Source organism: Caretta caretta, chromosome 6, assembly GCF_965140235.1.
Source record: "Caretta caretta isolate rCarCar2 chromosome 6, rCarCar1.hap1, whole genome shotgun sequence".
Lineage (NCBI taxonomy): Eukaryota > Metazoa > Chordata > Testudines > Cheloniidae > Caretta > Caretta caretta.
The window spans coordinates 65,936,188-65,957,385 of NC_134211.1; the positions used below are offsets into that span (position 1 = coordinate 65,936,188).

At 41.2% G+C, this 21,198-nt stretch overlaps 1 protein-coding gene across 5 annotated transcripts in view; it reads left to right on the forward strand.

The window, feature by feature from the left end:
- Positions 1 to 21,198, forward strand: part of RGS6 (regulator of G protein signaling 6) — a 526,529-nt gene that overhangs the window by 410,606 nt on the left and 94,725 nt on the right. For all 5 annotated transcript variants that reach the window (XM_048853871.2, XM_048853873.2, XM_075129659.1 and 2 more), the window contains 6 exons: positions 3,028 to 3,109; positions 4,087 to 4,161; positions 5,588 to 5,686; positions 7,337 to 7,398; positions 17,734 to 17,844; positions 20,468 to 20,593. In XM_048853871.2, the coding sequence (XP_048709828.2) occupies positions 3,028 to 3,109; positions 4,087 to 4,161; positions 5,588 to 5,686; positions 7,337 to 7,398; positions 17,734 to 17,844; positions 20,468 to 20,593 (555 nt within the window). The remainder of the gene's footprint in view (positions 1 to 3,027; positions 3,110 to 4,086; positions 4,162 to 5,587; positions 5,687 to 7,336; positions 7,399 to 17,733; positions 17,845 to 20,467; positions 20,594 to 21,198) is intronic.

A 21,198-nucleotide genomic window follows, 5' to 3' on the forward strand; every position in this document is an offset into this window, starting at 1 on the left:
TCTGCAGTAGCTGTACAGTCCTGCTGCACACAGTATATTTGTTTTGCAAATATCCCCAATTATTTTTCCCACTGAATACACCAAATCCCGGAAAACTCAGTTCTATTGTATCCATACTAACTGACCTCCTTTTGCTACCAAATCATTGTGGACTATTATGTAATACTATTATGTAATATGAGTAAGGCTTACTCATATTTTACAACGAGTAATTTTTTTTTCACCCTCCTCCTGTCATTCCACCCAGAACTGGGAATCTACAGTTTGCCTCCTCTTTACCCATGATCACAAAGTGCAGTCTCTTAGTAGTATATGCAACATGACATTGCTACTGCCACAATAGGTGCATGGTTCTGGGTTTGTGAAATTAGGGTGCTTAGAAGTCTGCATGTCCATGTTACAGAAGGAGTTGTCACATATGAAAACTACAAGGAAGATGAAGGTGACATATTAGTGTTACAGAATACAGATATTTGTATTCTTGGGAAACACCAAAAAAGCAGAGGGAATTTGCACTTTCAGAATCAAACAGCAAAACAAATGTTACAAAATGAAAAGAGATTGCTACTTCTTATTATGTATATGTATATATGCATGTGTGTGTATCTATATTTGTAGTACTTTGTTGATTAACACTGTAATTACATTGTAATTATGGACCATTTAAGAACATGGTAATTATCCTTAAAATAACATGGTAATTAAGGGATTATTTCAGTTCAGAATATTAGTATTCTGATGAGATGAGAAAATTGGAAGTTACAATAATAATTAGTCTTTGAGATGCTTAAAGGTTCACTGCCAAGATAAAAATCATAATCAAACAAAACTATGTACTTCTGACACTAGTAGCATAGATTATTACAACTGGAAGGATTTTAAGTCTTATTTTCTTTTCACTATCAATGCTGTTTGTTTACTTTTTCTCCATTTCATTCACTTGGAGCAGTAAAACTCAACTGGTCACTATCACTTCCTGTCACTAGTTGGCTTCATTTCTTGGTTTTCAGGCACTATTCCAGTGCTGTTTGGGCTTAGGTTTCCAGCACAGCAGAGTAAGATTTAAACTGAAAAACTACAAGCATCTGGAAACGTTATTTTTCATATCAAGTTTTGTACTCCCCACCCCCATCTTGCATATAGCATTCCATTGGTGTATTTACCTGTAGGCTGGACATGCCAAAGCCCTGGGCAGCATTAAATGAGCAGTAATATTCAATGTGGACTTCAATGAGAGCTGTGGTCGCTTCATGTTTTGAAAATCAGGCCACCTGCTTAGTGGGTTTAGTTGCAATGCTTGAAAATCATGGTCTTAATGCAATTAATTACACTGTATTTTCATAATCAATATTTCTAATTTTTTAAAAATTGTAATCAATGGCACATTCTTGGAGATTGTATATATATATAAAAAGCCCAGATCCTGGACTGTGTTGCAACCATTTTATGCTTTACTACTAGAACAAAGCAGCGCTAAAGTCGGTGTAACCAGCCACAGGAGGATTACCCACTAAGGGCATGGGAATCTTCCAGTGGTGTAAAGCTGTCATAACATCTCCTATTCAATCCCGTACACCTTTGTCTGGCATAAGGGGCTAGGCTAGAAGAAAGTGGGCTGTATCTGAGGGCTTGTCTTCACTATGGGGGTAAGTCGACCTAAGTTACACTACTCCAGCTACGTGAATAACACAGCTGGAGTCAATGTAGCTTAGGTTGACTTACCCTGCTATCTCTATTGTGCTGCATTGACGGGAGATGCTCTCTCATTGACTTACCTTACTCTTCTCAGGGAGCTGGAGTATTAGAGTCGACTGGAGAGTGCTCTGCTGTCAATTTAGCGAATCTTCACTAGACATGATAAGTTGACACCCGCTGCATCGATTGCAGCAGCATTGATCTCCCCGGTCGTGAAGACAAGCCCTGAGTCTCTTATCCTCAGCTGCCATGCCCTAGGCCCATTGACAGCCACCTGAAGGCTGCTCTAACTTTATGCTAGCTGACCCAGAACTGGGGGAGCACAAAGCCTTTGCATGCTGCCCTCCCAGGTTGCACTATGTGCTCCTCATCTGCAGCCAAGGATCTGGGTCATTGTCTCAGCCTCATGCTGCTATGTTCCAAGAGGTGATGTTATAATTCCATTTATAGGTCAGGCTGGGGATCAACAACTGATCGCAACCTCTCCAACAAGGGGTGATGGTGATAAAGACAAATAACTAATAACCCCCACAGTGGTGGATTTTCTCCCACCTACTACTTTAAATTATCATTTAAAAATAGTGTCAATAAAGATGCTGAATTGAGAGCTTTAGAAACGGACGCCCTCTGTAAGGAACAAAACAGGTACAGCATATGTAGTGCCAGTGTAGGCTTCCACCACACTCCTCCATCAACATGCTTCAGACATGTTCTGAAGGGACCACATTATGCTTAAGCGGGATTGTTCATTCTCCTTGTCCCATTCAGTCTCTGACTTGTCTTCTGAAATTCTTTAAAAGGGTATCTGTGCCAGTTTTGATGGTGTTACTGGTATTTATGATGTGGGGAATCTGTCCATGAAGAATTTGCAATTGTTCTTAGTATGTCCCACGTGGAACAATTTTGTGAAGTCATGTGTTTTTCTGACTTGTTGGATCCTGATACAGGACAGCCATTAAGTTAATGCATAACTGTTAAGTAAACTGACTTCAGGGGGACTCCTCACATGTTTAAAGTTAAGCACCAGTTTAAGTGCTGTGCTCGACTGGGACTGGGAAATCTGGTGTCAGAAAGGCTATTCGCTGCCAGGTGCAGAGCAGATGTTAGCAAAAAAGTTCTCTCATTGAAAACAAAAGATCCCTTTCGTCAGGCTGGTGGAATGACCCTGCAAATCACTTGGCATCTGGAATCTGACTTTTCTGTATGGAAATATGTGTCACTAGAACAGGAGTACTGGATACTGCTGTCAGTTGGGTCCAAAAATCCAGGGGAAAATTGGGAGCAAGTCAGAAAAGTGAAGTCATGGATTGTTTCATTTCTTTATTTTCCCAGAATTGACAGAAAAAAGGATAAAACTGAAAGGAAAATTTTGGACAGCCAAGAAAGAGCATTTTGGGATGTGCACAGGCCAGTGGTAAGTCTCTTTTTAAATTACGCTACTTCCAAACCTAGCAATGTGGATATGCTGCATGGAGAGGTTAGCTTTAAAACTGCTGAACGGATTTTCTTCTTATGTCAATTGTCCATTAGGAGATCTTCAGAACAAGCCAAGTTTGAGAACAAAATTGTTTCAAAAGGTTTAGATTTGTGCATGCACAACATTTCTGATTTTAACATAAAATAGAAGTGTAAAGGGTTTTTTTTTCATAAGTAGAATTCAAAAGCAGTTAAACCAGTTTTGTTCAAGTTTTCTAGAAAAACTCAGCTCTGAGCTGAGACCAGGTAATTTCAGCCTGAAAGGAATTGGCGTGCTGAAATTGTGTGCTGAAGTTATGAGCAAATAAATTGGATGCTGAGATTCAACCTAACATAGACTCATAGATATTAAGGTCAGAAGGGACCATTATGATCATCTAGTCTGACCTCCTGCACAATGCAGGCCACCGAATCTCACCCACCCACTCCTGCGAAAAACCTCTCACCTATGTCTGAGCTATTGAAGTCCTCAAATCATGGTTTAAAGACTTTAAGGTGCAGAGAATCCTCCAGCAAGTGACCCGTACCCCATGCAACAGAGGAAGGCGAAAAACCCCCAGGGCCTCTTCCAATCTGCCCTGGAGGAAAATTCCTTCCTGACCCCAAATATGGCAATCATGATTCAAAAACTGCACATTTGGGTATGATATGAAGTGATGTAAAAGAAAAAAAAATTAAAAAATCACAAGTACCTAAGTACAAACAACTACAGAATCAAATGATTAACGAATATGATTTGTAGTACACACCTTAAAGAAAGCATTTTGAAAAAGATCCTATTGTGCATTTTTGTAACAATATTTGTGCTGCAAGGAAAGGATGAAAACTCTGTGTTTTATTATTGCTTTCCAGTGGGAGGAGGTGGTATGTACATTGTTAACATCAATGGTAATATTATGAATGTCCCTTTCTTAGCCAGGCTGCGTGAACACAACAGAAATGGACATCAGAAAGTGTCGCCGTATGAAAAACCCACAGAAGGTTAAAAAGGTAAGGGTGGTTTTTTTTTTCAGAACAGTAACAACTATGTTTTACACCAACAGTATGTTGCTTCTTTCAAATGAGAATTTCAAAGTAATTTACAAATATTAATTAAGCCTCCACATTTGTAAGTAAGTTTATTATGTTCATTTTACAAATGGACAGGTACCAGTCCAAGTCTTGGCAGAGCTGAGAACAGCACTAGGGAGTTCTGACTCCCAGACCCCTGCTGTAGTCACTAGACTGCACTCTTTTCGAATTAAGACCTGATTATTTTTTTCTTTTGCCTGGGATAGTCATCGTTGTCATTTAGTGACCACAGAGCTCCCATTTTAACAAATATAGACAAACATAAATGAACTGTTGCATATCAGCATGATGGTCCCAAACATGTCAATATGCTGGCTATTAAATGTCATCATAACCTTTCAATGTTTCATACAAATATCAAATAAAGAAAAAAAATAATTAATTGAACAAAAAGATGCCTGCTATTGCCTTCAATACCTGACAAATAAATGCACTACCGGTGATTTTATGGTGTTTTACTGTTTTGTTGTTGCTGTTGTTTTTTAAGGTTTGTGGAAAACTTGGCTCATTGACACCATATTAACCCTTTTTTTCAGTGTATCAAAGCCTCAGGGTTAAAAGTTATTACTGTAAGTTCTCTTAAAGTTGTTTAGTATCATATTTAAGAGACACTTGAGTTAGAATATGATTTCCACCCCCCCTATCTCAGTTACTGATCCTATAAACATAAACACACCTGCATAACTTCATGCACATGGCAGTCTCCCTGAAGCCTGTATACCCCCAAAAATGCATGACAAGCAAAGTAACACTTCTCAAATATAAATGTCTCCATTCATTGTGGAAATGCAATAGACTTGTAGAGTAGAGCAAAAAACAGTTATTTTATATCTAGATAAGAGTGCTTCAGGCATAAGAAATAGTGGGTTTGACTGACTGAAAATGCGGTAATTTATAATAAGCAAGCAGATATTGAGAAATTTTGAAGTAAGTGTCAAGATTTGTTAATCAAAAGATACATATTAGCAGAGCTGAAGCCTTCATCAAAAATATGAGTTTCATAAAATGTAGAAGTTTCACTTTTGCAACTAACATACTAAAGTAGGGAATCAGAAGAAACTCTCTCATGTACCTCTGATTATCAGGCAGAGATTTGCATTTGTTCTCAGTTGGGCTCGTCAGAGAGAAATCACAATTTTCAATTAACACAGCTACAGCTATTTGCCACTCAGGTATTTGTATATACATGCTCATTCATGAACTTTGTTCCAGATTTAAGAGTTATTGATCTCTGAAAAGGTAACAGTAGACAATTGCTGGCTCATTACTTGACTGTTTTCATGCCCAGATTTTCCTTAGGTATGTAACAATAATACTCTGTAATTTCTCGTGTTATTTGTTTCAGTCAGTATATGGGGTTACAGAAGATTCTCAGTCCCAAAGCCCTGTACATATGCCCTCCCAACCCATACGAAAAACTACAAAAGAGGACTTCCGAAAACGAGTAAGTAGACTGCCTTAGAACAACTCCTCCAAGAACTGAGTACTTTATTTTCAAAAAGATGTTTATATTTTTATTGAAATATCAATAAAGCCAGAAACATGCTTGTGTTTCCTGGTGCAAAACAACAGAAATGAAAGGTGATGTTGGCATGCTTTGAACAAAGTAGCACATATCAAAAGCTAAATATGAAAGGGGACATGCGGGTACATTGAGATGAATGCTACATGTCATATTCTCTTTTCAAATTAACAGAGTGGCTCTCAAGTCCAAAATTCCACTCACCTTACTTGCCTACAGACAGCATTTCCCAAAAAATGTTACAAATTTGTGTGGCAGGTTTATTTTAAGTAATTACAACTTTTAAATATGTTCCAGTCATCCAATCAGGGAGCAAATGCAATGCCTTGTGACTTTTGTGACCAGTCCCACGCCATGAATAGCAAATAGGCAACACAAACAGTTTGTGAGCAACCCACAGTCTGAAAATTATTTGCCAAAATATTTGGCAAATACTTTCAAAGAATGAATGCATTCAACAAAAAATCAGGACAGGTTTGCAAGGAACCCCCAGGCAAAAACTCAACCAAATTTATAAAGAATTCTATGTGGGTTATACTGTGTCTAGCCATAGTTTTGCCTCTCCTTCAGGTCGCCAAAGATACTCAAAAAGTGGGTGGTATTGATAAGGCAGGAAGACGTATCCAAAGCAGCTGGAGGTTCTGCTCATTCAGTACTGCTTCCACAGGCAGAGCTTCCAGGGAACTTCCAGTAGGAATAAAAGCTGTTTTCTGTAGTAGAGCCCCCCCAGGGGAAGACAGGCACCATACCACCAATGTGTAGCAAGAGTTGAATATTAAGGGGTAATGCAGTTATGATCAGAATCCTTCCAGGGCACAGCCAACCCTACGAATACAGGCAGGGAGGGGCAACTTACATGTCCCTGTTCCAGCACAAGTAAATCTGTCCCACTGTTGTGTTCTCTGACACCTGTGAGAGAACCCATGGTTACTCCTTGCAAACTGATAAGTCACTTGAAATGCAAAGCCAAGACTGTATTGTGACACAATCAGTGGATGCTTTAGAAAGGAGCGCCGGAACCTGTCTAAAACTGTGGGGTGGGGGGCACTGATGTCACAACTATGGCCCTACCCCCTCTGCTCCTCCTCTTCCCCTGGGTTCCCGTTCCCTGCTCCCCCTCTTCCCTCAAGGCCCTGCCCCCTGGCCAGGATGCCTGAGAACAGCCCCCTGGGGCATGTCACCCAGGGCAGGTGGTGGGTCCAGGGCTCCCTACAGTGGCCTGGGCTCTCTGGATGCCTCTTACCACTGCCCGGCTCCAGCTCACGGAGGAAAGAGGAGGAGCAAGGGGCTGGGCCCTGTGGCAAGGCAGGGATAAGGCCACCTCAGCCCCCCTACCGGGAAGAGGCTGGCCTCGCAAGCAGGAGCTGCCCTTTGTGGCTGGGGAGCTGATCACCTTATCAGCTCCCCCACTGTGAAGCGCAACCTCAGCCACCACCTCTCTGCGCCTGCCCGACTATGCTCATGTTAAAAAGGGGAGGGGGGCATTGCGCCCCTGGCCTCTCCGGTTCTAGCACCCATGGTTCTAGATCTGCTCGGTTGTTAATCTCTTTTAATCGTCATCTCTTTCCCCAGATAACCTTTCTGAATGTGCAGATAGACAGACACTGTTTAAAAATGTCCAAAGTAGCTGAAAGGTGAGTTTCTTGATTTACATTATTATAATACTCTTTTGTTGATATAGTATTTCTATTCATCATCTCAGATGATCAACTTTGACATTTTTCCATAAAGTTATGGTGCAAGGCTGTGTACAAAGGATGATAGCAGTTCCATTTCAGTTACAAAATTTCCCAGTTCATTTTGTATGAAAAATAATTTTTTACTGCTCTTTACTCCTGTTAGCCAGAGCAGCTCTGGGAGAATGAGCTGGATTCTCTTCTGAATCATGCATCATCTTTAAAATTGCCAATGCAATTTCAATTGCAGGGCCAGATTCTGCCCACACTTACAGCTTTTCAACCTCACTGAAGGCACTAGGGTTGCACCTGTGCAAGCCAGGGCATTCTTTTAAGACAGTGGTTCTCAACCAGGGATCCATGTTCCCCTGGGGGTACACAGAGGTCTTCCCAGGGATACATCAACTCATCTAGATATTTGCCTCGTTTTACAACAGGCTACATTAAAAGCACTAATGAAGCCAGTAGAAACTAAAATTTCATACCAACAGTGACTTTTTTATACTGCTCTATATACTATATGCTGAAATGTAAGTAAAATATTTATATTCCAGTCAATTAATTTTATTATTATAGGGTAAAAATGAGACCGTACGCAATTTGTCAGTAATAGCGTGCTGTGACCCTTTTGTATTTTTATATCTGATTTTGTAAGCAAGTAGTTTTTAAGTGAGGTGAAACTTGGGGGTACGCAAGACAAATCAGACTCCTGAAAGGGGTACACTAGTTTGGAAAGGTTGAGAGGCACTGTTTTAAGGCATTAGGGTCACACAGATGCAAATGACGGCACAATTTATCCTGTGGAATCTTTATTGCTGGTGATGAAGCATGAGCCAGAAAAGAACCATCCCAGTGAGTCTGCAGGGCTGGCAGTTAGAAAACAGCAGCTTAGTTACTTGTAAACTGAGAAAATTTGCAATGGAATTTTTGATACAAATAGGGATCCCCATAATCCTATGTAGAGTTGTTTTGCAGAGCAGAACTGTACTGTTATCTAAAGCAATGGAACAATTATCATTATATTTTTTGCAGTACCAGGTGAAGGCTGGTCCTTTATAGAAAAATAATTAAATAATTGAGAAACATTGGGAATTTGCCATGTTTAAAACAAATTAAAAAGACATTACCTTGCAAAGTGCTGTGCTTCACAGAATCAGCTCCTGCCTTCAACATATTTATATGGAATTAGGCAAATTAAGAAGGCACATGCTTAAAAGTAAGTTCCCTGTTGGGTCATCAAAACTAACCATTTAAATGGAAATGTAATTAAAAAGAAAACGTTCAAATGTTTCATAGGACCTTGCATAAATGTAATGATATTTTGCTGTACTGAAAATGATCACATCCATATTTATGCTCTAGGCTTTTTGAATACATTCTTCCCCTTGGCAGTTAGTAGCTGAATTTTGTGCTTTATAGTAAAGGTCATTTTGCATAGATTTCACCCATAAGGATGTTGATATCATGAGGTAGTAACAATCTCCAGACAGGTAATTTGTAGACAAACAAATTTATCTTTTTTTATAATTTTGCAAGAATTGTATTAATTCTGAACAATAAAATCAGCAGACCTCATTAATTTATTAACACTGAGTATACATGTTCCTCAAGTAAAGCTGAACTGTCGTTATTAATAGTAGTATTTATTGATGCCAAAATTTTCAAAAGTAAATAGTTATTTCAACTGGAGCTAGACAGGAAATAGTTTCCTGTCCAATGAGAATTTTAGAGATTTCAAGACATTTTCCCATCCCAAATTGGGACAAGTCAAAATCTCAAACTTGTTTACAAATGGGTAATCTGGAAAAAAAATTCAGATCAGGTCAATCGAAATGTTTTGTTTCAATCATTTCAAAACATTCTGTTTTTATTTCAACAATTAAAAAACCAGGAACAAAAACCTTTAACTAAACTAATTTAACTAAAATTTCAAAATAAAAAGTTTTTTCAAACCAAAAAAAGAAACTTTTGTTTCAAAAATGTTCTTGACCTATTAATTTTGCGTATGCAATCCAGTTAAACCAAGACAGAGTGTTCTTATCAACAATGTTCAAGGCATGAAGACCTCCAGGAAGAAAAGGTCATTGTTCTTGTCCTGAAGTGTACAGTCTAAGGCCTATCCTGCTCCCACAGAAGTCAAAAGGTGTTGTACTATTTACCATAGGTAACTGTAAGACATAAGGAAAACAGATACAGTAAAACCTCAGAGTTACAAAATCTCAGGAATGGAGACTGTAACTCTGAAATGTGCATAACTCTGAACAAAACATTATGGTGGTTCTTTCAAAAGTTTACAACTGAACATTGACTTAATACAGCTTTGAAGCTTTACTATGCAGAAGAAAAATGCTGCTTTCCCTTTCTTTTTTTATAGTAGTTTACATTTAACACAGCACTGTGCTGTATTTGCTATTTTTTTTTATTTAATCTCTGCTGCTTCCTGATTGCATATTTCCGGTTCCAAAGGAGTTGTGTTGTTGACCGGTTAGTTTGTAACTCTGGTGTTCAGAACTCTGAGGTTCTACTGTAGCAGACATTGGAAGGCAGGGGGAAGGATAAGAGTTGCAGCAATAAACCCAGGAGGTTACTTTAGTAGGTTTATTATAAGGTTACATGTTTCTTTTACAGTCAAATCTTGAGATTTGTTCTGGCGTTTAGAGGCATAGTGAACGGGGCCAGGAAGAGAATCCCAGACGTGGGGAGGTACACTGAATGAGGTGCAAAGACCAGAGCAGGAGAAGATAATAAATGGGGTGATTAGTTACGTGGCTGGACAGAGGAGAGGGTAGATGAGAAGGAATGAGCTGATGTGAACAATTATCTGAAACAACGAATGTTGTCTCTCGAGTCAGCATGTAAAATGCTGAACACACAAGGACCAGTTCTGTTGAGTAAGAAGGTGCCATTCTTACAGTCACTGTCAGAGTAAGTCCACACTTTAAGAGATTAATTCAGCTGACAGTGTGGCAGTTTAGCATGCTACAGCACAACAGAGACTTCCTTCCTGTGCTCTCCATTAGACAGCCAAGTAATGATAGCAGCACCCTATGCAACACCAACTGGTATGTTTTCAGTTCAGTATAAAGGCATTTCAGGACAGTCATGAGAGAACTCCGAGGTGGAGGAGGGGGGATGGGGGCAAGGGAAACAAGTTGCGGTGTTAGCAAGACATAATACAGTCCAGCCACTCAACCTGCGTGTGCCGTGTGCTCTAACTCCCACAGGAGGTTGATACCTGAAATTCCCACCTCGCAGAGTCCTAGAGCCTGAGCTCCAGCCCGAGCCCAAACGTCTACATCACAATTAAACAGCCCCTCAGTCCGAGCCAGCCGGAACAGACCAGTCACAGGTGTCTAACTGCGGTGTAGACATACCCTGAATCTCCTGAACAGCTGTGTTTCTCATCTGCAGCTAAATCACGAAATGAGCTGATCACTGGTGGCTCAATCCTGCATGATGCTGAGCACTCCTGCAAGATGTTGAGCACCCTCAACTCTAATTGAAGTCAGTGGAAATTAAGGCCAATCAGCACCATCCAGGATCCAGCACCTGCTGAGCAGCAGGAATTTCCTTTGACGTCACTGCTACTACTAACACCTAGCTCTTCCCTGGTTCTTTGCATCAGGTCTCAAAGTGCTTTACAAAGGAGGTCAGTATCAATATCGCCATTGACAGATGGGGAAATTGGGGCTCTGGAAGGTGAAGCGAGCTGCCCAAGGTCACCCAGCAGGCCAGTGGCAGAGTCAGGAATAGTATCCATGTCTCCCGAGTACAGTGCTCTAGCCACTGGGCTGCACTGCCTCCCAATATATGTTACAGATGATCAGAACCACTAAGAAGTTGGTGCCTGATGTATAAACAGAATCCGTATCAGGTGCTGGATAGAGTGAGGCACTTTCCTGCTTTTACTGTCCTGCAAATTTTTTTGAGCTTTTGACAAATTTTCCTATCCCAAATCGGGACTGTGACGGGGTTCACTCACTGCTCTGGCGCCTCCTGCCAGCTGTCATGGGAATTAGGTCTGCTCACCAAGGCGCCCTCCTCTGGTGGTGCCCCACCACCGTCATTTTTGTTCCAGAACTCGCATCACTCCCATTCTCTTCAGTGACACTGCCCTCTGGCTGTGCCACACTCTGTATTCCCTCTTTCTGCAGGACCTGCACTCTGTCCAGCTACTCTCTCAGTGGCAACTGCAGTTCATTGTCCCAGGGCTGCTTCCCACACAGTTCCAGAACCCTCTTCTGCTCTTACCTCAGTCTGCAGGTCCTAACAGCCAGCCAGGAGCTCTCTCTAGCTCCCCTGGCCTGTACTTGCAGCGCTGCTCTGTCTCAGGTGCTGGCGCTCCTTCTTGCTGCTAGGAGACTGGTCTTCTCCCCTCAAGCTCCAGGCAGCTACTGAACTCTGCTCTGCCCCACAGCCCTTCTTATATGAGTGTGCCAGCCTACAGACCAGTCAGCCTCACCTCAGTCCCAGGAAAAATCATGGAGCAGGTCCTCAAGGAATCCATTTTGAAGCACATGGAGGAGAGGAAGGTGATCAGGAACAGTCCACATGGATTCACCAAGCACAGGTCATGCCTGACCAACCTCGTAACCTTCTGTGATGAGATAACTGGCTCTATGGATATGGGGAAAGCAGTGGATGTGATGTACCTTGACTGTAGCAACACTTTTGATATGGTCTCCCACAGTATTCTTGCCAGCAAGTTAAAGAAATATGGATTGGATGAATGGACTATAAAGTGGATAGAAAGTTGGCTAGTTCAATGGCTTGATGTCTAGTTGGCAGCCGGTATCAAGTGGAGTGCCCCAGGGGTTGGTCTTGGGGCTAGTTTTGTTCAACATCTTCATTAATGATCTGGACGATGGGATGGATTGCACCCTCAGCAATTTTGTGGAAGACACTAAGCTGAGGGGACAGGTAAATATGCTGGAGGGTAGTGATAGGGTCCAGAGACAAATTGGAGGATTGGGCCAAAAGAAATCTGATGAGGTTCAGTAAGGACAAGTGCAGAGTCCTGCACTTAAGATGGAAGAATCCCATGCACTGCTACAGGCTGGGGACTGACTGGCTAAGCAGCAGTTCTGCAGAAAAGGAGCTGGGGGTTACAATGGATGAGATGCTGGATATGAGTCAACAGTGTGCCCTTTTTGCCAAGGAGTCTAATGGTACATTGGGCTGCATTAGTAGGAGCATTGCCAGCAGATTGAGGGAGGTGATTATTCCCCTCTGTTCGGTACTGGTGAGGCCACATCTGAAGTATTGCATCCAGCTTTGGGGCCCCCACTACAGAAAGGATGTGGACAAATTGGAGAGAGTCCAGTGGAGGGCAACAAACATGATTAGGGGTCTTATGAGGAGAGGCTGAGGGAACTGGGCTTATTTAGTCTGCAAAAGAGAAGAGTGAGGGAGGATTTGATAGCAGTCTTCAACTACCTCTAGAGGGCTTCCAAAGAGGATGGAGCTAGGTTGTTCAAAGTGGTGGCAGATGACAGAACAAGGAGCAATGGTCTCAAGTTGCAGTGGGGGAGGTCCAGGTTGGCTATTAGGAAAAAAACTATTTCATTAGGAGGATGGTGAAGCACTAGAACGGTTTACCTAGGGAGGTGGTGGAATCTCCATTCTTAGAGGTTTTTAAGGCCCAGCTTGACAAAGCCCTGGCTGGGATGATTTAGTTGGGGTTAGTCCTACTTTGAGCATGGGGTTGGGCTAGATGACCTCCTAGATGACCTTTCTTTTTTTTTTTTTTTTGACAGGGTTATTTGCCTACTGGATGGGAAAAGAAGTAGATGTGATATCTTGATTTTAGTACTGCTTTAGACATAGTCCCATGTGACATTCTCATACATAAATTAGTGAAATTTGGTCTAGAAGAAACTACTATAAAATGGATGCAAAACTGGTTGAAAAGCCATACTTATCCCATTATCAATAGCCCATTATCAATGGCTCACTGTCAAACTGGAAGACTATATCTAGTGGGGACCTTCAGTGGTCTCTCCTGAGTCTGGTACTAGTCATTCTTTTCATTAATGACTTGAATAATGGGGTGGAGTGTATGCTTACAAAATTTTCAGATGACACCAAACTGTAAGGGGTTGCAAGCACTTTGGAGGACAGGATTTGAATTCAGAATAACCTTGGCAAATTGGTGAATTGGTCTGAAACCACTAAGAGGATATTCAATCAAGACAAGTGCAAAGTACTATACGTAGGAAGGAAAAATAAAGTGCACAAATAAAAAAATTGGAAATAAGTGGCTAGGCATTGGAACTGGGTAAAGGATCTGGGGGTGGAATGGTACCCAGGGTTGTGAGATACCTTGCTGCGACCTAACCCAAGTGTGAGGAAATCTCTATGCCTGCTGTGAATCAGCACAAGCACTGCCTTCCAGGCCTCCGCTAGCCTCACTTTCTCCGTGCGGGTTAGTGATAGGCATACTAATACCTGAGTCCTCCGAGCATCCCCTGTAGCATCCATCCCTTTACCCACTGAACACTCAAAGAACTGCCAGACTTGCTGTTCCCAAAGGAACAGTGAACCACAGCTTATTAGTTACCCTTAGAACACAGCTCTGCTAAACACATGGCACTTAGATATACTTACAATGAAAACAAGAATAAGCTTTCTCAGAGAACAGAGATTCAAATGATTGCTAGTGAGTAAATCATAACACACTTTCTAGAGACTAAATTTAACTAACAGGTTGTCCTTCTGTCTAAAGAAGCTTATCTTATCCAAGGTTCTCTCCAGTGATTTCAACCAAGCCTGGCTGAAAGATCCTTTTTTATGACACGAACTCACTGTCCATTTACTTCCTCAGTGAAGGATACCAAAGTATCGTCTTTCCCTCGCTAAATATACCAGTCACACCTTTGATGCGTATTTCAAGATAGTCTCCCTCCCCCCTTGCCCCCACACTGTTTACCTCTTCCTGATAGTTTCCTTCTGAAGTCCTCGGCAGCTCTTCATTAGCATTTGACTTAGAATACTAATTGTTGCCCAATGTGAACCAGACAATATTCCGTTTACACGTAAACATAAACAGAAATACGGATAAACAACACTTGACTGGAGAAAAACCTGCTTTTCACCTTTCCTGATGACCAACCCCACAGTTGCATCCCTTAAGAACATAATTTTCAGTATATAGTACATAACTCTTATGTAGTATCAGTACCTACGTTTCATAATTATATTGATGACCAGAATGACACAGGCTTTTATTACAGACCCCAAATGACCCTCTTTGGTCAACTAGAATGTAAATGCCAGACCCAGGGGATTCCTATAATCCTTGTGCCCCCATTATGCCCTCTGCCAGTTGGCAGCAAAAGGTCCCTTGGCCACAGAGGGTAATAGTGGGATCATAAATTGAATCTGAATGAATAATGTCAAACAGTTGCAAAAATGGCAAATATCATTCTGGGGTGTATTAACAGGAGTCTTGTATGTAAGACACAGGAGGTAATTGTTCTGCTCTATTCAACAATAGTGAAGCTTCCACTGAAGTACTGTGTTCAGTTTTGGGCACCACACTTCAAGAAAGACGTTGACAAAATGGAGAGTGTTTGGAGGGTAGCAGCAAAGGTGATAAAAGGGTTAGAAAACCCTGACCTTTGTGGGAAGGTTAAAGAAAGTGTGTGTTCAGTCTTGAGAAAATAAGACTGAAGTGGGGGATGTGATAAGTTTTCAAATATATTAAGGGCTGCTATAAAGAAGACAGTAATCAATTGTTCTCCATGTCCACTGATGGTAGGACAAGAAGTAACTGACTTAATCTGCAACAAGGGGGATGTAGGTTAGAAGTTAGGAAAAACTCTCTAACTGTAAGGATAGCTAAATACTGGAATAGGTTACCAAGAGAAGTTATGGAATCTCCATCATTGGAGGTTTTTAAGAACAGATTAGACAAATACCTGTCAGAGGTGGTCTAGGCGTACATGATCCTACGTCAGTTCAGACAGAATGACTAGATGACCTCTCTAGGATCCTTCTGGCCCTAGGTTTCCATGATTCTATGGTGATCCAGCCACCACAGCAATTCCTGAGGGAACAAACATTGCTCTGTTGCTGTATGTGCCAGAAATACTCAGTGAAAAGAGTTCTCTTTCCTTCCCCCACATTCTTTTTCTTCACTTGACCCACACACCACTGCTGTGTTTGGATTTGGGTACCTTGAGTGAAGTTACTGTTAACCTCACAAATTGCACCCACTCCTTTCCACAATGTTTGAGCTTTTCTTGTTCGCATTCTGACATTGCATGAATGTGTACTGATACAGCACCATCATGTAGTGCCACTCCACTGTAATGACTCCTGAAGTAAATCTGGGCCTCTTCAAATGAACGGCAAGCTTATTTCCTGCGACCTGGAACAGAACCATGGAGGAGTATCCTGTGACTTTCAAGATGGGTGTCAACCATACCAAGGGTGTTGTAAATCCCCTGCATGAATAGTACCCCTGTGAATGTGCGTGTAAGAAATGCCTAACACCGTTCTTGCACACCTCAGTGAAGCATAACCTCTACATCTTCTGTCAGAATTATATTACATCATTTCAAAGGCCAAAAGCCCTAGTTTACATTTCTTTCCCTTAGGATTGCCTGTGCCTATAACTTCATTTAGACAAGCAATGATCCAGTTGCTGCTGATAGGCTGAATCAGCAAAAGGCACTTAGTCCATGTTGTTTTATTTAATTTTGACTTATTTTTTGCTACTATTTGTGACGCTTGCAACGCATTCTCATTATTTTATTAGGAGCCATTTAACTTTCACAGCAGAGTGCACCTGATTGATTTTTTGACCTCCTCTCGCATTTCCATCTCCGGGATTGCTGTTGCTCTCTGAAATTGGATACCGTTCCCTCCTCCAACTCCTAACCCTCAACAATCGTGAAATGTAATTAATGAAATGAGATAAGACATCATGGGACTGGATGCCCTGAGGGTCTATTGGAACCTACTACATTTACAAAAGTGTGTGATTTTAATGCCTTCTGACAACAGTTAGGACCAGAAAAGAGATGGGGTGGTGAGTAGGGTAGGTCAGAGCAACTTTCTGGTTTTTGTGACACAAATAAAAAAATTAAAAATTGTCCATGACTATTCAGTGTCTGTGTTTAAACAAATTTCCTTTAGCTATGTTCATCTTCGTGTTGTGGATTCCCGTCCCGCCCCCATTGCAAATATTTGATTGATCTAGTTCTACTCACAAACATGTTCCCACAAGAGGAATTCCCAAGTTGTTTCTGAAAGTATTTGTGGAAACCACTTTTTAAATCTGCACCCTCAGATATTTACCTGGCAAGTGCTTTCACACTTATTCAATCAAGGAATAGAAACTATAATATGTGCCATATCTAACCAGTCACAAGTAAGCAACATGGCATATATATCAAATATTTGCAATAAAAACAAAATACTCAACAAAATATTAATCACATCATTTCAGGTAATACTTGAGGGAATTGCAATCTGCTGGTGGATATTCTGTGAGAAGAAAAAGGAACATAATTAGCTGAATAACTTATTGTGAATTATTTACTTAGCTCTAGTATAAGCACAGCTCAAAAACTTCCCTGCTCAAAAGCACAGCATGATGCTGAGCTCCTTGCAAATTAATTTATGGAGCTTTACCAACATGTACACCATTTTTTAAATTTTTTGAAACGTAGATTATTAAAAGATGCAACTATTATTTATTGTATTGCAGTAGCATGTAGAGGTTGCCGCTCCATTGTGCTAGCCACTGCACAAACATGACTAAAAGATGGCTCATGCCCTGAAGAGTTTACAGTCAAGCTCTGATCCTGAAAAAGTCTCCCCCACTCCCGTGCGTAACTTTATGCACGGTGCATAATAGCATTTAAATCAATAAAACTACTCAACGAGCATAAAGGTAATCATGTGCAGAAGTCTTTGCAGGATTGAGGCCTTGGTACAAGACAAGACAACAAGTGGATACAACGGACTGGGGATCACATGGTAACAACATGATCACTGTGAAAAGCCCTGGCCATATCACACCAGCTGCCTAACCGTTATCGGGTTTTTCTATACGCACCACAGCAGACGTGAGTTTTAAAGAGGACAATGCAGTGGCTTTGTGAAATTTTCTGGAGAGCAACTTCCATGCATAAGAGGTGGCATGGGGCAAAGCATCAAGGTGCTTGTTGGAAAATTTGACCAATATGTAAAACTAAAAAGAAAATTGTTGAAAAATGGTAGTTTATCAATTCACATGTAAGCATGTAGGCCACAGCTGTTCTTTTCTTTTTTCCCCTGTCCTAGTTTAATAACGTACTCAGACCAGTACATTGAATATGATCCATTTATAACACCTGCTGAACCTTCCAATCCCTGGATAAGCGATGACGCTACTTTATGGGACATAGAAATGAGGTAAGAAATTGAAATTCCATAGAACTATGAATAACCTTAAAGCAATCCTTTCATTTTGTTTGTATTGCACTCCCCCATTGCCCCATATAGACAGTAGGTTGTATACGCGTGTAAGTTCAGAAGCGACACATGCTTGCAAGAAATAAGGGCTCATGCTATTTTTTTCTTTTCATAAGTTATATTAGATGGCCACAGAGAGGTCTGGGACTTTCTTGTTTGTTTTGCTCTTCTATGCGTGAAAAGGTAAAAGAAAGAATGTAGTGGTGATTCTCCAGTGCCATGCACCTTGTGTGGTTATTTTATTTACACCCTTGAAAAATGGGTGTGCAGTTTTGCTAAACCGGAATGGTCATATTGTATACCCACTTTGCACAGGTGTGAATGACTACCCAAGATATAAGGCAGAATAAAGTTTAAACCCAGTGTCTTTATTTACTCGGATCACAATGACAGTAGCACTTGGGATTAGAATCATCATGCCTGAGTGTATGTCCAGCAGTTGCAAGAGCAGCTCTGAGTGCAGCTCAGAGTATTTGGGTCCTGGCTCCCCAGCTCATTCACATATACCCATCGGTCACATTGCTAGACCTCAGTTCAGGCACCATGGTGATTAGGCAGCGTCCACTTCTCTCAATCCTTTGCTCTTACTGTGTGAATATTTAATTGGCATTCCTACTCATGACCAAATACAACCTGGGTGTGATATTAAAATAGTCAAATATTTCAAAAGGGAGCTACAAATTCGCTCCAATCATGTTCATGCCTGACTATGAGATGGAAACCTAAGGTAAAATCTGCTCTTTGGAACTTGGAGGTAAAAAAACTCAAAATCAAAATACTGGGTCTGCCTCTAGAGGGCCAGTCCATGCTGAATCATCGTCTCCAGGCACATGGTTGCCTGTGGGGAGTAGCAGACTCAGCAGCCAGACATCAAATCCTGTCCTAAAAGAAATCCAAGGACAGAGCAAATGGATTTGTGTGTTTCCCTCAATTGTGAAAGGTACCTCCACACTTTCCCTCCATTGCACACAGGAATCTGTGATCCATTTCTTAATCCCTACTTCCCTTATCTTTTATTTTATGATACCCTGGACTTATTTTTAATCTGTTTCACTTTTCGTTTTTGCTTCCCCTGCAAGACCCTGATGCAATTTTAATCTCTTTAACTAGTTTTGTATCAAATAAACAGCCATAACTGCAGCAAAATGCCCCTCTGATGTTAACAGAGTGCTGGTACCCTGATATCTAAACCTATATTATAACTGTATCTCCCCAAGTGGCCAGTGTGGTGTTTCCTGAAAGACTTTTGTGCTCCTGAGAACTATGATTTAAACCTGGTATCAGGGCTGCATATGAGTGTAAAAGAAATGCCTCACCACCTCTAGGGTCTCAGGTCAGGTTAATGGAGATGATACTCCTGGTGATGAAAATGAGAAGACGGTTTTTCTGGGAGAACAATAGCTCGATAGGTCCATTTTATTCTCTACTGCAAGAACATTAGCTGCATCTGCATCTAGTTGCAACTTGTTTGAATAATTTTGAAAGCTGAGACTCCCCGCCACCCCCTTTTCAGGAAAATGAAACAATTCACAACTATTTCAAACCCACCATGTGTTGGCAAAGGCCTACCCATCTTAATTTATACAGCTACTGTGACCCTGCAGCTAGTCCTTCCTGGAACCCCACACTTTGGAAAATGCAACTGTAAAGTAATTAAATTTTGGATACAGATTGGGCTGTCAGGTGGAGGTCATATCAAATCCCATTTCACTCCATGCCCTAATACTAACACGGCTGCTACTCTGAAGACTTTAAAAGACTCCATCCCCCCAGTGACATTTATTTTACCTTTGTTTAATCTTTACACCAAAGGAAAATTAAAAGCAGGCACACTAGTGTAAACTCCTGCATCCTGGCCCCCTTTGTCCTTTTTGCAGGGACCCCCACTATCGATTAGAGTCTCTGATTTTAGGAATCTTTCGTGACCAGGCCTCATCTGTAATCTGTGAAACAGAAAAGCATGTCGCTCGCTAGGCATTGCACTTGTCTTAAGGAGACCGAGATTCTAGTACTACTACTCTGAGCAACCGTGTTGTATTTTAATGGATGTCTCTTATTTGTTACCTAACGTCATGTCACTCTTAATCAGAGACTCCTCGAGCTTTTTCATAGTGTGGGCCACATTTTAATGCATTGCTGTTCTCCTGGAAACCTCTCTTCTAATTTGCAATAGCAGACACCACCTTCTCCCATTTGCAAATATACCATATCCCTGATGTAACTATAGAAATTACTGTTCCATGGAACAATAATATTAGGGAAGTATTTAGGACAAGATTTTCAAAGGTGACTAGTGATTTTATGTGCTTCCATTTTTGGATATGCAATTTAAGACACCTTAAAAAGGCCAGATTTTCAGAGGAGTGGGTGCCCTAGTCTTCAGTTCTTCTTTGCATATGGTGCATGATGGCCTCCATTTGTGTGAGTTACTAGAGAAGCCTCACCCTTTGATTAGTCATCCTTTTTCCCTTTGATGTTGAATAGAGTCAATTGACATTCAGGCTTTTTGGACCACAGATGGACATGCATTCACTCTTACCTTTCCTCTCCCTCACCTTAACAGCAAAGAGCCCAGCCAACAGCGTGTGAAAAGATGGGGCTTCTCTATAGATGAGGTGCTGAAGGATCCAGTGGGGCGAGACCTGTTCCTTCGTTTTCTGGAGTCCGAATTCAGTTCAGAAAACCTCAGGTAAAACCCCTCCACTTGAGCTGTATGCACAGGTTCACACTCATGTACTGGGCCAAATCCTGAAATCCTTACTCAGGCAAAACCGCTCATTGAAGTCAATAGGAGTAAAGACTGAGTGAGAGTTACAGGATTTGGCCCACAGCATATGCACTGTAAATTTAATAGACGTTTATACAAGTGGTGCATTTATGAAAAGATGTAGATAATCATGACCAAAGCCACCTTTGCCAAGGGTCTGTCAGTGTGTCAATAATAAACCTGCAGCTTGCAAAGGTTGAACATTGTGATGAATCAGAACATACATATGGGTTCATATACAATAAGCAGTGCGGGGGTTCTACAGAAGAAGTAGTATGTGATGATGTAATTAGAGAATATCATAATGCATCCAAAAAAGGGGGTCAAATTAAGGTTGCATAGTGGTGTGAAGCAGTGATATTGTGTCCTGATTTGTCTTTATTTCTGATGAAGTTCAGGATCAAATTCACCATGCTTTGTGCCTACAGCAAGCACCTGAAGTTAAACTGAGTTTGGTTGACCACATCTGGAATTGTGGCATCACCAAATGAATCCAGCAGGGAAGAGAAAACTAGGGCAGTTAGAAA